A 15,164-nucleotide genomic window follows, 5' to 3' on the forward strand; every position below is an offset into this window, starting at 1 on the left:
CAAGGGGAAACCCAGCTGCTACTGGATCTAGTTTCTTGCTAAAATAGGCTACAGGCCTTTGCCAAGGCCCCAGAGTCTGAGTTAAAACTCCTTTGGCCCCCTCTGCTTTTTCATCCACATACAGGTGGAAGGGCTTGGTAACATCTGGGATGGCCAACACTGGGGCACTCAGTAAGGCTGTTTGTAATTCCCGAAATGCTCCTTCTGCCTTAGCTGTCCATTCTATCATAGTGAGCCCTCCTTTTGCCAGTTCGTAGAGAGGTTGGGCAATCTCCGCAAACCAAGGTATCCACAGCCTACAGTAGCCCACTGTCCCAAGAAACTCCCTTACTTGTTGGGACGTGGTGGGGCTAGGGTATCAGGTGATCACTTGTTTCCTGGACTCAGTGAATGCACTCCCTCGTGGAGATCAAAGCCTAGATAAGTGGCATGGCTCTGACAGAGCTGTGCTTTCTTCACTGACACCTGATACCCTTTTTCCTGCAGAGTCTGTAAAAGAGCTCTCGTCCCCTGCAAACATGACTCATAGTCCTCAGCGGCTACTAGCAAGTCATCAACGTACTGTAACAGAGTGACTCCTAGGTTGGAGGTTCTGTACTCATGCAAATCCTCGTGTAGGGCCTCGTCAAAAATGGTGGGTGAATTCTTGAATCCTTGAGATCTAAGATGGTATACACAGTTCTTCTGGGACCCAGGAGGGAGAGTAGGGTATAGGGGCTAGGCACCATCAGGTGGATATCTTCAACCCGTTTATTAACTTCCCGCAAGTCCTGGACGGGTGGTTCTCCCCAGTCTCGGCCTTTTTGACAGGCAGCAAAGGTGTGTTCCATGGAGACTTGCAAGGAACTAGGATCCCGTCTCCTCGGAGGTGGTTAATGTGTTTTCTGATCCCTTCCTTTGCTTCCCGGGGAAGGGGGTACTGCCGAACGCGAATAGCTGTAGCTGTCGCCTTTAATTGTACCACCACTGGAGGTTGTTCCTTGGCCAAGCCAGGGGGCTTCCCTTCTGCCCAGACCTCGGAAAACTCGTCCTGTAGGATTTGGAGAAGGCTCCCCCCCTTTGTTTCCTCTGGTTTTGAGACTGGCTCATAAAGGAGGTATTCATCTACTGCTGCCATAAGCACTTGTACAATGGGTTGTCTCAAGGTTACAGTCATGTCTCCTTCCGAGAACTGAATGCCAGCTCTTAACTTGTGGAGGAGATCTCTTCCCATCAAGTTATATGGGGCATTAGAGAGGACCAGAAATCGATGTTTAACTACTCCCGAGGCCAAATTTAAAGTCCTTTCTGTTATCCGTTTATGTCTCTCTGTGCCATTTGCTCCTTGTACCCAAACTTCCTCTCCAGATAGTTTTCCCATAGGTTTAAGTAATGATGAAAATTGGGCTCCCGTGTCCACCAAAAAATCAGCTGATTTCCCCTCCACTTCAATTTTTACCCGAGGTTCAGGGAGGGGCTCCGAACCATGGCCCCTTCAGTCTCTGGTGGCAAGCATTGCTGTCTTCCTTTTGGGGCACTTCCTGTCCCAATGTCCTTTTTCCTTACAGTAAGCACATTGATCTGATCTAAGTCTTCCTGCCTGCTTTCTCTGTGCTTAGGCTTTTCCATCCATTTACTATCCCCTACCCATCTCCTCCCCGCCTCATGTAATGCCAAAACCTTAACCAGTTTTTTTGTCTGTTTTTCATCCTCTTGTGCATCCCTGTTGTTAAACACCTTTTCTGCTATTCTCACTAACTCAGTCAGATTCTTCCCTTCAAATCCTTCAGTTTTCTGAAGTTTCCTCCTTATATCTGGGGCTGACTAACTGGCAAAAGGAAGATTCATTGCCCTCTGATTTTTGGGTGCCTCAGGATCGATCGGGCTATACATTTTATAGGCTTCAATTAGCCTTTCTAGGAAAGCTCCTGGAGACTCATTCTTACCTTGAGTCACCGTACTAATTTTAGATAAATTTATGGGTCTCCTTGCAGCTGCACGGAGGCCTCCCAGTAGAGCCTGGTGGTAGAAACGTAAGCTCTCCTTACCTTAATCAGAGTTTGGATCCAAGTCAGGGGGTTCCCTCGGGCAGTAGTCCTCCATTGGGCGGGGATCAAGTTCCCTGCCAAGTCTCTCGCTTATCACCTTATGGGTTTCTCGCATGATGTGATCCTGCTCTTCCCCGTTAAAGAGAGCCATAAGGAGCTGTTGAACATCCACCCAGGTAGGTTGATGAGTAAGAAAGACAGTCTCCACGAGGCTAATTAAATCCTGAGGGTGGACAGAAAAGGATTTGTGTTGGGTCTTCTAGTTATAGATGTCAGAAGAGGAGAAAGGGATATAGCTTAGGTAGGACCACCCTCTCCCATCTGGTAGAGCAACCTCACGAAGAGGCAGCATTGGTGTGGACAGTACCGGTGAGGTAAAGGGAGGCAGAGGGGGATAGAGGAAAGGGGAAGGATCAGGGCAGTCTCTCTGCTTGGTGGTCCCATAGGTGGACCCCGACCATGTATGAGGTGGACTGGTAAAGGCATTTCAGGACCAAGAGTCAGATTTAGAGGACAAATAGGCGGGGGGGGGGGGGGGGGGGGATTCCCACACCCCCCATATCCGATGGGGGTAGAACGGTCTTCTTCCCTGGTTCCCCCTCATCTGTCTGTTCTGGTTTTGGTGCTCTGACCTGCCTTAGAGGGAGAGAAATGGTTTCGTTAGCAGGGGGAAGGTGGGACTTGAGCCATGATGGCGGCTCTTCTATCAGATATCGCCAGGCCACAATGTACAGTATTTGGTCTCGATGTGGATCAAAGACCTCACTCAGGGTAGAATAGATCTGAGTCAAAGCAAACCTTCCTTCTGGCGGCCACCCTGTGGAGAAAGTGGGCCACTCTAATTGGCAGAGTGTTTTTAGTTTTCCCAGTTAAACCTTGTCACCTGACTGAGTGGCTTTACCTTGAAAATCCTTGAAATGTTCAAGAACAAGACCTAGGGGTGTCACAGGCCCCTTACTCCCCATTTGTCCCATTTCTCCCAATACAATAAACAACACAACAGACAACAAAAAGGCAAGACAAAGACAACCGCAGGCCCAGCGATCCCCATCCAGAGCCTGCTGCTGGTGGGGACTTTCTTGGTCCCCTGCAAACACAACAAACCACACAACAGACAAAGAACCAAGCAAAGACAACCGCAGACCCAACGATTCTCACCCAGAACCTGCCACTGGTGGGGGCTTTCTTTATCCCCCAACCGCCCAGGGGGACTCGAACCCCCCAACCGCCCAGGGGGACTCGAACCCCCCGACCACCCAGGGGGACTCGAACCCCCCGTCGATCTACCAGCATTGGGATGGGGCATCCCCGCATCCACTCCAGCCCTGGGGAGCATGGCCACGTCCAGCTTCTCCCCAGTGGGCTATACCCTGGAGCTCCGCAACCAGACAGACAGATAGGATCCCAATACCCAAGATCCCAATACCCAAAAACCCAATACCTCTGAAGGCTTTTTCCCAAAAATTCCAATGCTGGCTCGAGTCTCATCATTTGATCCCGAACGAGCCCCCAAAGTTGGGGTCCGTGATCAAAGGAACGAGACTGATACAAAGCGAAGGTCAAGCAAAGCTTTATTTCACGCCAAGCATCAAGAATCAAACTGACCGGTCAGGGCTGTCTCTTACGAAAAGGCGACAACGATGACCCCGATAAGGTCACTCCCAAGAAGGCCTCTCCGGATGAGGCTGCTCTGGACGAGGCTGCTCCACAGACGAGGCCACTCCAGACGAGGCCGCTCTGCAGATGAGGCCACTCCCCGATCGGAGCCGCTCCCAAGAAGAGGCCACTCTGGATGAGGCCGCTCCCAGGACGAGGCTGCTGCTGACGAGGTCCCTCCCTGGACAGGGCCGCTCCCAAGAAGAGGCCACTCTGGACGAGGTCACTCCCAGGACAAGGCCACTGCTGACGAGGTCCCTCCCAGGGCAGGGCTGCTCCCCGGACAGGTGCTGCTCCAGCGAGGCCGCTCCCTGGTCAGGGCTGCTCCCAAGAAGAGGCCACTCTGGACGAGGCCACTCCCAGGACAAGGCTGCTGCTGACGACGAAGAGGCGATGATGACAAGGAGGACAACAACCCCGATGACACAGACTCTGCTCCCCATGATGCCACTCTGACAAGGCTGCTCCCCAGAGGAGGCCACCGCTCCAGATGAGGCCACTCGCTGACGAGGCCGCTCCCCAGACGAGGCCGCTCCGGATGAGGCTGCTCCGGACGAGGCCGCTTGACGACGAGGCCGCACGCTGACAGGGCCACTCCCTGGTGAAGGCCGCTCTGGACAAGGCCGCTCCATGGAATGATGACGCTCCGGTGAGGCCCCTCGCGGCAGGGCCATGGTTCCGGGCAGCAAGGCCACTCGCGGGGCGGGGGCCAAGGCCCCTCGTGGCAGGGCTATGGCTTGGGGTGGCGAGGCCGCTCGCGGCTCGGGGCAGCAAGGTCGCTAGGGGCAGCGAGGCCATTCATGGCAAGGCTGCGGCTCGGTGGTGGCAAGGCTGCTGGCAGCTAGGCCGCTGGCGGTTCTCATGGCTCTGACAGAGCTGTCAGCTCTGACCGCTCTGACAGCTCTGACAGCTTTGGTGGCTCTGAGAGCTCTTACAGCTCTGATGGCTCTGACAGCTCTGATGACTCTCCTACTCCTGCCACGGCTCTCCTACTCCTCCAACGGCTCTCCTACTTCTCCGACAGCTCTCCTACTCCTCCTGACGGCTCTCCTTCTTCGACGGCTCTCCTTCTTCTTCTCAGCTTCAGTCTCGCAAACTAACCTTTATAGGGGTGGTTGAGCCCTGCCCCCACACAGGTGGCCAATGGGATTTAAACTCACCTCAGTAAATATATGCGCGCCCCTCTGATTGGATGTCTTCACCTGGCCTGACCCACCCTTGTATCTAGGCTTTGCAAGTAAGTTCCTCTGGGAGGGGCAGGGTCAATCTAAGTTCACTGCATAGGGTCAATCTAAGTTTACTGCAACAAAATGGCTCCCTCTGACCAACCAGGCCCTTACAGTAGTATTAAACTGATAAGCCCTCTTGAGAAAATTTTGGCATCACCTGCTATAGTTGAAGAGCATAGTTGATAGTATGACTCACGAATCCTATGGATTAGCTGGCCTATGAACCAGGAAGCAGTGGTTCTCAATCCTGGCTACACACTGGATCACCTTGAGGAGACTGTTTTAAATTGAAGGACTTTTTTTAGTTTTTATTCCAATTCCAGTTAGTAGAGTATAATGTTAGTTTCAGGTGTATAATACAGTGATTCAACACTTCCGTGCGTCATGGGGTGTGTTAGGATCCGTGATCAAAGGAACGAGACTGACACAAAGCGAAAAACAAGCAAAGCTTTATTTCGCGCCAAGCATCGAAAATCAAACCAACCGGTCGGGGCCATCTCTTATGAAGAGGCGACGATGACGAGGACGCCACTCCCAACGACAAAGAGGCGATGATGACGAGGACAACAACGCCGCTCCAGCGAGGCCACTCCCCGGATGACAAAGAGGCAACAACGACGATGAGGACGACAACCCCGACAACACAAACTCTGCTCCCCATGACGCCACTCCAACAAGGCCGCTCCCCGGACATTGCTGCTCTGGCAAAGCCGGTCGCAGCGGTGCCACCACTGGCGGCGGCAAGGCTCCTCCAGGGGGCGCTGCTCCCAGCGATGACTATTACTCCAATGACTACTCCAATGGCTACCCCAACGGCTATTACAACTCCTCCTACTACTCCCCCCAAACCAGCCTCACAGACTAACCTTTATAGAGGTGGTTGAGCCCAGCCCACACACAGGTGGCCGATGAGATTGCAACACACCACAGTAAATATATGCACGCCCCACTGATTGGATGTCTCCATCCCGCCGGGCCTATATCCAGGGTTTGCAAGTAAGTTCCTCTGGGAGGGGCGGTGTCAATCTAAGTTTGCAACCAAACGGCTCCCTCTGGCTAACCAGGCCCCTACAGGGTGCTCATCATAAGTGATCCCCATCACCTATTTCCACCATCTCCCCCACCACCTCCCCAGCTGGAGGAGGTTTTAAATATTACTGGTGCTGATTTCACCCCAGATCAGTTAAATCAGGATCTCCAAGGGTGAGGTTTAGGTATCAATAGATTTTTAAGCTCCCTGGATGATGATTATATGCAGCCTGGGTTGAGAATCACTACCCTAGTAAGTAGACACAGACTAGGAGGCATGCACAGGAATGGCCAAGAAAACTGTAGTAATAGAACCCTGGAAATGATGCAGATGTCCATTGACAGTGGAATGGATTGAAAATTTTTGGTGTAGTCCTACATGGAGTGCTATATGGCAGTTTCAACCTGTGTGCTACAGCTACACATGCCTAATAGATGAGCCTTAGGAACATGATGTGGAACAAAAAATTGCTATGTGATTCTATATGTATGCAAAGTTCAAACACAAGCAAAACTAAGCATGTTATTCAGGGACACATACCTATGCATCAATACTATAAAAGAAAAAAATAATATACACCAAAAAAACAAGATTCCAATTAGATTACCTGTGGGTGGCAAGGAAAGTGATGCCACAGGGCAACACAGAAGTCTTGATGATGTTCTGTTTCTTAAACTAGGCAGTAGCCATGTGGTTGTTTGTCTTATCGTTATTCTTAAAACTTCACATTTGTAGTATAAATGCCCTTTCCTGCGTACAAATTATTTCAAAGTAAACTTTTTTAGATGTCACGATTTTTTAAAAATAAATTGGCATTCCATTGAATTTACCAAGTTGAAGTCCTTGGTGACTCTGGACAGAGTGGTTTCAGTGGAGAAGCCAAACTGTGGCAGGTTGAGTGGTGATGGGCAAGCAACCAGGCAGAGGCAGTCATTGTGAAAGGCAGGAAATGGAGAGGGAGGAAACTGGGACAAAGCTAAGGGTCACAGGTTTGGTGGCCACAGGGAAGGAAGTTTATAGGAAGAATGGGGGAAATCGGTTACTTTTTTTAAAGGGGGCAAGTCTCGGAGCACCTGGCTGGCTCAGTTAGTGGAGCATGTGGCCCTTGATCTCAGAGTTGTAAGTTCAAGCCCCGTGTTGGGTGTAGGGATTACTTAAAAATCAAATATTTTTTTAAAAATAAAAGATAAAAGGGGGCAAGTCTTAGAGGGGATAGAACAAATGCTTTTACATTTGGGTCTTGATATTTGGAAAAATAGAAGTCTATCCCCAAAATGTTATTCCCATAGATGTCCTAGCCTATGCTCCTTAATTGCAAAAGTTGCTTTTTTAAAGCTGCTGAGTCCTGAAGAAAGTCAAAACAAAATCTCTCACTTAGATGTCATTTGAAATTTTTGTTTCTCCTTTTGGATTCAGAAGCCTGTGAGAATACAGTGCCCATCTTTCTCTTTGAGCAGTTCTTATTTACCTGGTATATCATGTTCTCTCTGAACTTTAGTACAGAGAAGTAATCTACTGCTTCTTAATTAAAAAGGTGGGGGATTTTCCTTCTCTTTCATCACTTTGGTGTTTGCCATACCAAAATGTTTGTATTTTAGTAATTAATAAAGATTTGGGGAAACAGTAGAATTCATCTCTCTCTGGAAGAAAGTACTTTGAGCACAGCCCAGCACAATAGAAGCGAAACATATGTGATTTTCACATTAAAGTTTTAAACAAATGGGTAAACAATAAAGTTCTAAATTGAATCTTCAGAGATATTTCAATAGCAGTAAAATTTGGAACATTCTGCCAGTACAGTCATTTAGACAGTATTTCACATATAGAGATGGATAAGAGGTAATAAAATATTGTTGCCATGACCATAAATTACAAACACATTACTTCCTTTCCCAATGCAGCACGAGTACTAAGTACTCCCACTCAGGAGAGACAGATGGCACAAGGCTCTTGGTTGTCTGTGATGTAGCCCTTGGGAAGTGCATGGACTTGAACAAAAAAGACTTCTCCTTGTCGGAAGCACCACCAGGTTATGACAGTGTCCATGGGATGCGAGCAACAGCCACTGTCACCACAGACTTTGAGGTATTTATTTCAGGAAACAGGCAGAGAGGCTCCTGTTTTTATTGAATATGCTTAAGTTGAAGTAATTGTTGCATATCTGTGACTCTCTGAATTCAGTATTTTCTAAATTAGCAAACCTGCAATTCTGCTTTTATGAGAACATTTGCCAATAAAGGTTTTTCCCCCCACCTATTCATTTATGTTGGCTCTAGGATGATGAATTTGTTGTATATAAAACCAATCAGATTAAAATGAAATATATTATTAAATTTTGTATATTTGGAGATGAAATAAAGGGCTTTCATCCTTGTAACACTACTGAATTAGAGGAATACAGACCTGAGTTTTCAAATTTTTCAAATGTTGAAGGTAAGACACTTTTCTTGAATGCTATTTTATGTGATATTTATAGAACTCAAACGTTTTATTTTTAGAGGAATTTATGTTCATGTTCAGGAACTGTATCTATGGTTTCATATATAAATATTCCATTCCCTTCTTTATTTTGTAAAAATAAAAACCAGGATACTTGAGAGAGGTTCAGTGATCTCAAAAATCACATATTACTTTGTTAACATGCCTAAGTTGAGCTCGTGCACCTCTGGACAGCTGATGCTAAAACCTACTGAAGCAATTGAAGATGTCAAAGCACAAAAAGTGTAATGGGGATTGGTGAAGTGGACAGAGGACCCAGCTTTAGAATCAGGAACCTCGGCTTCAAGTATCAACTCGCCACTTACTAGGCTGTGCAATATGAAACAAACTGCATAAGCTTTTTGGGCCTCAGTTACTCTGTGTTGCAAATGAGATCAGTATCTGCATTAAGCAAAGATACTCCCAAAACTGTAATATGCAGCTTATATGTCAGTAGTAGAAGTATATGAGAGGATGATAGCTTCTCAGAAAATTGTAAGCCCAAACTATTTTAATATTTATTAATAGCCTTATAAAAACACATAAACATTTTTAACTGTGATCAAATTATTTTTTGTCAGAAATGTATGACTTTCATGTATAAGAAAATGACTCCTTTTTTTCCTCTGGGAGTATTAAATGAAATGTCTGGCTAGAGAGTATATATTTACATATCTAATTATATGTGTATTTTTGTACCACCTGGTATAGAAGGGGAACATTTTTTTCATATGCTGTATTAGAAGTTTGATTTAGTGTTCGTTGGACTGAAAGTCTAAGGGATCTCATATTGGTCTGACATGCTTTTGTGGCACAATAAATATTAGTGACTGACCAATCAAAATCACAGGCTAGGGAATGGAGATATCTAGATTCTTGAATAAACTACACTTATAAATTCTTAAAGACTTTTGTGAACTTGTGCATATGCTTAAATGTATGTCTTTCAAGTAATTGTGTGACTGTAAAGTTTCAAGATGAATCCTCAGAGTCACTAGATTAAAAAGGCAGAGTGTCTATTATGGAGGCTACCCCCATTTTTCTCACATGGGTTCATTTACTTTACAGCATTGGCTATTGAAAATCATAAAATGCTGCTTGTCCATTTTTCCTAAAATATAATGTATGAAGGAAAGGAGAAGGAATAACAAGATAACAAAACAGTGCAGGGATGGTTTTAAAAGCTAACATTATAATTTTTTAATGTGTAGATTATCAGTTAGCAGACACCAAACCTTCCAGCAACATCAAGTCCGGTCTGCAGGATGTCTCTGGCAATTCAGTTCCCCTTGAGGATGTTCACATCAAGGGGAAGATAATAGACTTCGTAGCCCAGGTATGTTCTTTGTGGTTTTACGATACTTTGAGCAGGTACATGACAATCTGATTATAGTTGCATGAATTAAACAAAATGTGCATTTCCTTTTTTTTTTTTAAGATTTTATTTATTTATTTGACAGAGAGAGAGAGAGATCACAAGCAGGCAGACAGAGAGAGGGGGAATCAGGCTCCCCGCCGAGCAGAGAGCCCGATGCGGGGCTCGATCCCAGGACCCTGAGATCATGACCTGAGCCGAAGGCAGAGGCTTAACCCACTGAGCCACTCAGGTGCCCCCAAAATATGCATGTCTAAAATTTGTTTATTCGTTGAGCACCTCCTTCATACCAGGGACTGTTTAGGCTCTAGGCATATAGCAATGAACAAAAGAAAACCTGCCTTGTGGAGCATACATTTTATTGAGGGACTAGGCAAAAAACATGATAACTAAATGAAATGCATCATATGTTAGATGGTGATAGGTCCTAAAGAAGAAAATCTAAGCAGGCAGGAAAGGAGCTTCACAGAAGGGGATGGGTTTGAACTTATAAATAGGACGGCCAAAAAGGTCTCACTGAGAAGGTGACATCTGAGTACAGCTACTTAGGAAATAGTGGAGACTAAACCATGTAGACATCTAGCTGTCACTTATTCCAGATGGAGAAAACAGCATGTGCAAAGGCCTGTGGAGCAAGCCTGATATGGTCAGGGACATCAAGAAGGCCACTGTGGCTACAGCAGAATAGAAGGGAGAGGCATGGTGGGATATTAGATCAAAGAGACGGTTTGGGGGTCAACTCACATCAGGACACAGGACGTACTGTCCTGTATTCTGAGTGAGATGGAAGCCTCTAGAAGATGTTTGGCAGAGAAGTGGTATGATCTCACCTGTTTTAACAGGATCACACCAGCCACCATGTCAAGAACAGTCTGAAGAGGATCAGTTAGGAGACATCTTAGGTCAAGTTTTCTGGAAAACAGACTCTAGGTGGAAATTTGTTTTTAGGAAGCTTGTTGAGAACTGCTCTCAGGAACAACACCTATAAGAACAAGGGAGTCAGGACCTGGCAAAAGGAGAGATTGAACTATGACACATCTAACATATTATGCATATGAGTCCTGGGATGATCTCAGAAGGAGCTCTGAATCTGGGCTGGCCCTTCAGAGATGTTCTTACTTGAGGCCAGGGCACAAGGCTTTGTGTCTATAGAGGGACCAGTTACTGGATGTGGCTGCCTCGGTTTGGGGGAGGTCATAACCTTGAGTGAGGTGGTCCATCTTTTTCTAAGGACAGTCTGGGGAAAGACTCAGCAGATGACACTCTCAGCAGCCTTGGTCCTGAAAAGGACATCTGGGAGCATGGTATAGTATGAAATGTAGGTGACTGTTGAAGTAATTCTGTCAAGGATGATGGTGACTTGGACCAAAATGTTAGCAGTGGGAGTGGAAAGAAATGATTGGGTCTGGCAAAGGATTGAAGGTAAAATCAATAAGATTTGCTGATGGATATGGAACATAAGAGAAAGTCAGGAATCAAGGATGACACCAAGGTTTGGCCTGAGCATCTAGAACAATCGATCAAGTTTGCACATCCTGGAATGGGGAAGTGGTAGGAGGGCTAGGTTGGGGAGGACTATCAGGAGGTCATCTTTGGCCCTATCATGTGAGATGCTGATATCCAGAAGCAAAAGCCAAGTGGGGAATTAGGCATTTGAGTCTAGAGTCAAGGGAAGAGTTAACTCCTTGTGGAGTCCTAAGTGGGGGAGTTGCCAGCACTTAGATATTATTTAAAGTTGTGTGAAACAACTTTAATTGTGAAACACCAAGAGAATCTTGCAGAGAGAGAAGACAAGGCCAACATGTAATTGTCAGGCAAAGGAGGCTGGGTCAGCGAAGGAGATGAAGAGGGAACGGCCAGTGAGACACACACGGGAAGCCAGGGTCTCTGGAAGGAATAACTCTGTTGAAGACAGCTGATGGATCAAGTAGAATAAAATAAGAGACCTGACCATTGGATTTGGCAATGAGGAGATCACTGGTGACTTGACGGTTACCACTTTGATGGAATGGTGGGGTTAAAAGTTTAATTAGAGTGGGTTCAAGAGAAAATGGGAAGAGGAGAGAAAATGAGACAGTAGCTGAAGAGAAGTGGGATCAGATTGTTTTCTTTTTTCTTTTAAGACAAAAGAAATCATAGCATGTGTGTAAGCCAGTGCAAGAGGGAAAAACTGATGATTCAGTAGAGGGAGCGTGAGATGTGGATGTGTTCATACCATGAAGCAGTAACTAATTCTGACACTGTCCACCTGGAGATAGTGTCCGATCCTAGAAGTCAGGGGTTTTGTCTGCTCTCCTTTCCTGCTACCACTTCAGAAGCCAGTGGCAGGGGCTCTGGCCGGCTGGCTGTAGATCGGAGGTTCCAAAGACCCCTTCCTTGTGTTAGACTGATGTGCTGGAGTGGCTCAAAGAACTCAGGGAAACATTTTATTTACGACATTAATAGTTATTACGGAAGAATACACCTGAGGAAAAGCCACCTGAAGAAATGTGTAGGGCAAAGTGTGTGGAAAGGGGCACAGAGCTTCCCTGCCTGGTTCAGGCATGCCACTCACCCTGAATCTCCATGTGTTCACCAGCCTCGAGCTCTCTGAAGCCTGTCTTTTTGGGTTAATACAGGCATGGTTGATTATTAAATCATTGGCCATCAGTGATTGAACTCAATCTCCAGCCTCTCTCCCCTCCTCTGAGGTCTGAGGGTGGGGCTGACAGTTCCAACCTTTAATCCCCTTGGCAACCAGTCCCCATCCCTAGGTACTTGTCAAAAGTCACCTCTTTGACATAAACTTAGGTATGGTTGGAAGGGGTCTGTTATGAGCACCAAGAAATCTACATTGTTCTTATCACTTAGGAAATTCTGAGGGTTTGGGGAGCTCTGTGCCAGAAACAGGTGCAAAGACCAAAATAAATATTTATTATAAATCACAGTATCACAGAGGGGACTGCTGGAGATGCACTGTTCTGTGAGGGGGAGATGGGGAGAGCCAATGCTCAAGTGCAGTGCTTGGCCTCAGCCAGAAGCATGCAGCTGGTACAGCTGTGGTCACAGAACAGAAAGTAGAGTTCATGGGCACACATGCAGGCAGGCTGCCAGTGTACTGTGAGGGCTCTCTGTTTTCTAAGATTTGACCTCATCATTCATTCCTAAACACTGAAGACTGCACTGACCAACTATAAAGACCTCTTAGAAAAATAAGAACATCTGAGTCCAATATTGTGATATTCCTCCCTCTTCAGAGGGAAATCAGATTAATTGTAGTGGTCATCTTGAACTGGGGAAATGGGGTATCCTGGGTGGGACAGGGCATGCTACCCATGATATCTCATCAGTTTGCATATGGACCACTCTGTTTGCATTTCCAGGCCCACTCTGATCCATACCCACATCACTGAATAGCTCAAGGAGACAACATAGACTTTGGGAAGACCCTGATGTGCACTCATAGTAAATGTTCAACCCTTGCTAATCTCTTTGGAGCCACCTAGGAACTGTGACCATAGTGGTTACCACTTCCTATAAATCAGGCCCTGGATTGAGTTTTCACATGCTATATTTAATTCTCCTAAAACCCTATGAGGTGAATGCTGTGATTATGCCCGTTATTTAGATGAGGAAGCTGATGTATGGCGACATTGAACAATATGATAAAGCACAGATTTGAACCCTGATCATTCTGATTCTCAAGTCCAGCCTCTTTAACTACTATGCAGTAGTGCAACCTGGGATGCATTGTATAAGGCAGAGAATTTAGAGTTTGGAGGCTTCACTTTGAATCCTCGCTCATTTTTTTCCAGCTCTGCGACCTTGGAAAAATCATTTTTTAACTTCTTCGTGCCTCAGTTTCCTTAAATGTAAAATGGAAACAATAGTATCTGCCAGTTAGCATGTGGCTATTAAATACAATGAATGTCAAGGTTATAGGGCGTTTTTTCACAGATATAGATAAAAAACTAATGAGTGTGTTACAAAGAGAGGCATACATCCTCGGTACATTACTTTGGATTAGACAACTTGCACCATTTGATATTTTAAACCTGATGAAGCTTTTTCTATTGGTAACTTTCTAAAAAAAAAAAAATAACTCGTGATTTAGCAGTGAATTTTTCACCTATTTGTGATTAGACAGCTGGCTTGGAGATTGTCATTGGGAATCCAAACAGAGGCTCAGCAGCAAGGACTTGTATGTTCATAGCTCACATACTAGACTCTTCTTGGAATGAGTTTAGTGTTTTTAGTTTAATAACTAAACTAAAATAGTGGTTTCATCTGAGGGTGGAAAATAAAGATATCCAAAATTAGTACAGTATATTAGCTTCTCTTCTAAGTTCTAGTAAAAATACTTCTATCATCATTACCTAAAATGTCTTGCTTTCTGAGTGCCCAGTCATACCATGTGATATACAGAGAGTGAAGCTGACATAGACCTGACCCCCGGGAACTCCTGTGCAAAGACAGACCTGCTAACTAGATGCAGGCAGGACATCCACAGAGCAGAATGGAAACATGAACCCAAACCAAAGGACAATTAGACAGTGACCCTATGTGGCAGTTACAGGTCAAGCATACGTGCCCTTGAGGGGTTTGGTAAAATTGAATATCCAAGAGAGAAATGAAGAGTTCTATGCACGGGGAACATGCGTGATATCTTCCTGGTTAGCAATCTGCATGGCTCTCTGCCTGTTGCTCTCTGACCTTTTATGATGGCTCAGATCACCCAGACACCCAAGAAACTCTAAGATCCTACAGGATCAATTCAGGGCCATGGCCAGCCTCCAGTTTCAGGGTGAGCCTGGTGAGCAGGTGGCTGCACCAGCCAATGAGGCCTTTGTTTGCAGAACTATGAGAGAATCGATCCCCTGAAAGGTGCTGACCTATTGATTTGAAGACAGTCAAGTTATGCCCCTTAAAATTTTTTCCTCTAGTGCAGCACATACACTAAGGGCAATGCAGCTTACTGTAAATCCAGTTGTAGACAGCATTATGGAATAAGTTTGTTTCCTTTATGCTTTTGTTTTTCATTTCAGTCTCTTCCCAGAGATTATTGATGACGAATGACTAATTTTTTTTCCTTATTGCCACATGTTTAAAATATTATTCTTTATTATATGTCTTGCGTTTTGGGGGGTTTTTTTTTGGTAATTTTCAATTCTTTAAAGACTGGTCTTTTCTTACGCAAGGGAGTGATGTGATAAACACAGTCCATTAATAAAATGAATCTGCTAAGAACAGAGACAGCAGGTAGGAGTGGAAAAGAGTTGATTCAGGAGCTGACTAGACAGGAAGAGGTGAGGATAGATGGAAAGAGCTATGGAGGGCTACATACAGAGAGGTAAAGGAGGGAAATGCCAAGACCTGAAAACAGAACAGGT

The 15,164-nt window shown here is 45.6% G+C and overlaps 1 protein-coding gene across 7 annotated transcripts in view; it reads left to right on the forward strand.

Annotated features, from left to right (window-relative positions):
* Positions 1-15,164, forward strand: part of PARP4 (poly(ADP-ribose) polymerase family member 4) — a 133,465-nt gene that overhangs the window by 44,611 nt on the left and 73,690 nt on the right. For all 7 annotated transcript variants that reach the window (XM_032838200.1, XM_032838204.1, XM_032838205.1 and 4 more), the window contains 3 exons: positions 7,844-8,027; positions 8,219-8,375; positions 9,632-9,756. In XM_032838200.1, the coding sequence (XP_032694091.1) occupies positions 7,844-8,027; positions 8,219-8,375; positions 9,632-9,756 (466 nt within the window). The remainder of the gene's footprint in view (positions 1-7,843; positions 8,028-8,218; positions 8,376-9,631; positions 9,757-15,164) is intronic.

The sequence above is a fragment of the Lontra canadensis genome, unplaced genomic scaffold (genome assembly GCF_010015895.1).
Source record: "Lontra canadensis isolate GAN:19392208 unplaced genomic scaffold, GSC_riverotter_1.0 scaffold103, whole genome shotgun sequence".
NCBI classification, from domain to species: Eukaryota; Metazoa; Chordata; class Mammalia; order Carnivora; family Mustelidae; genus Lontra; species Lontra canadensis.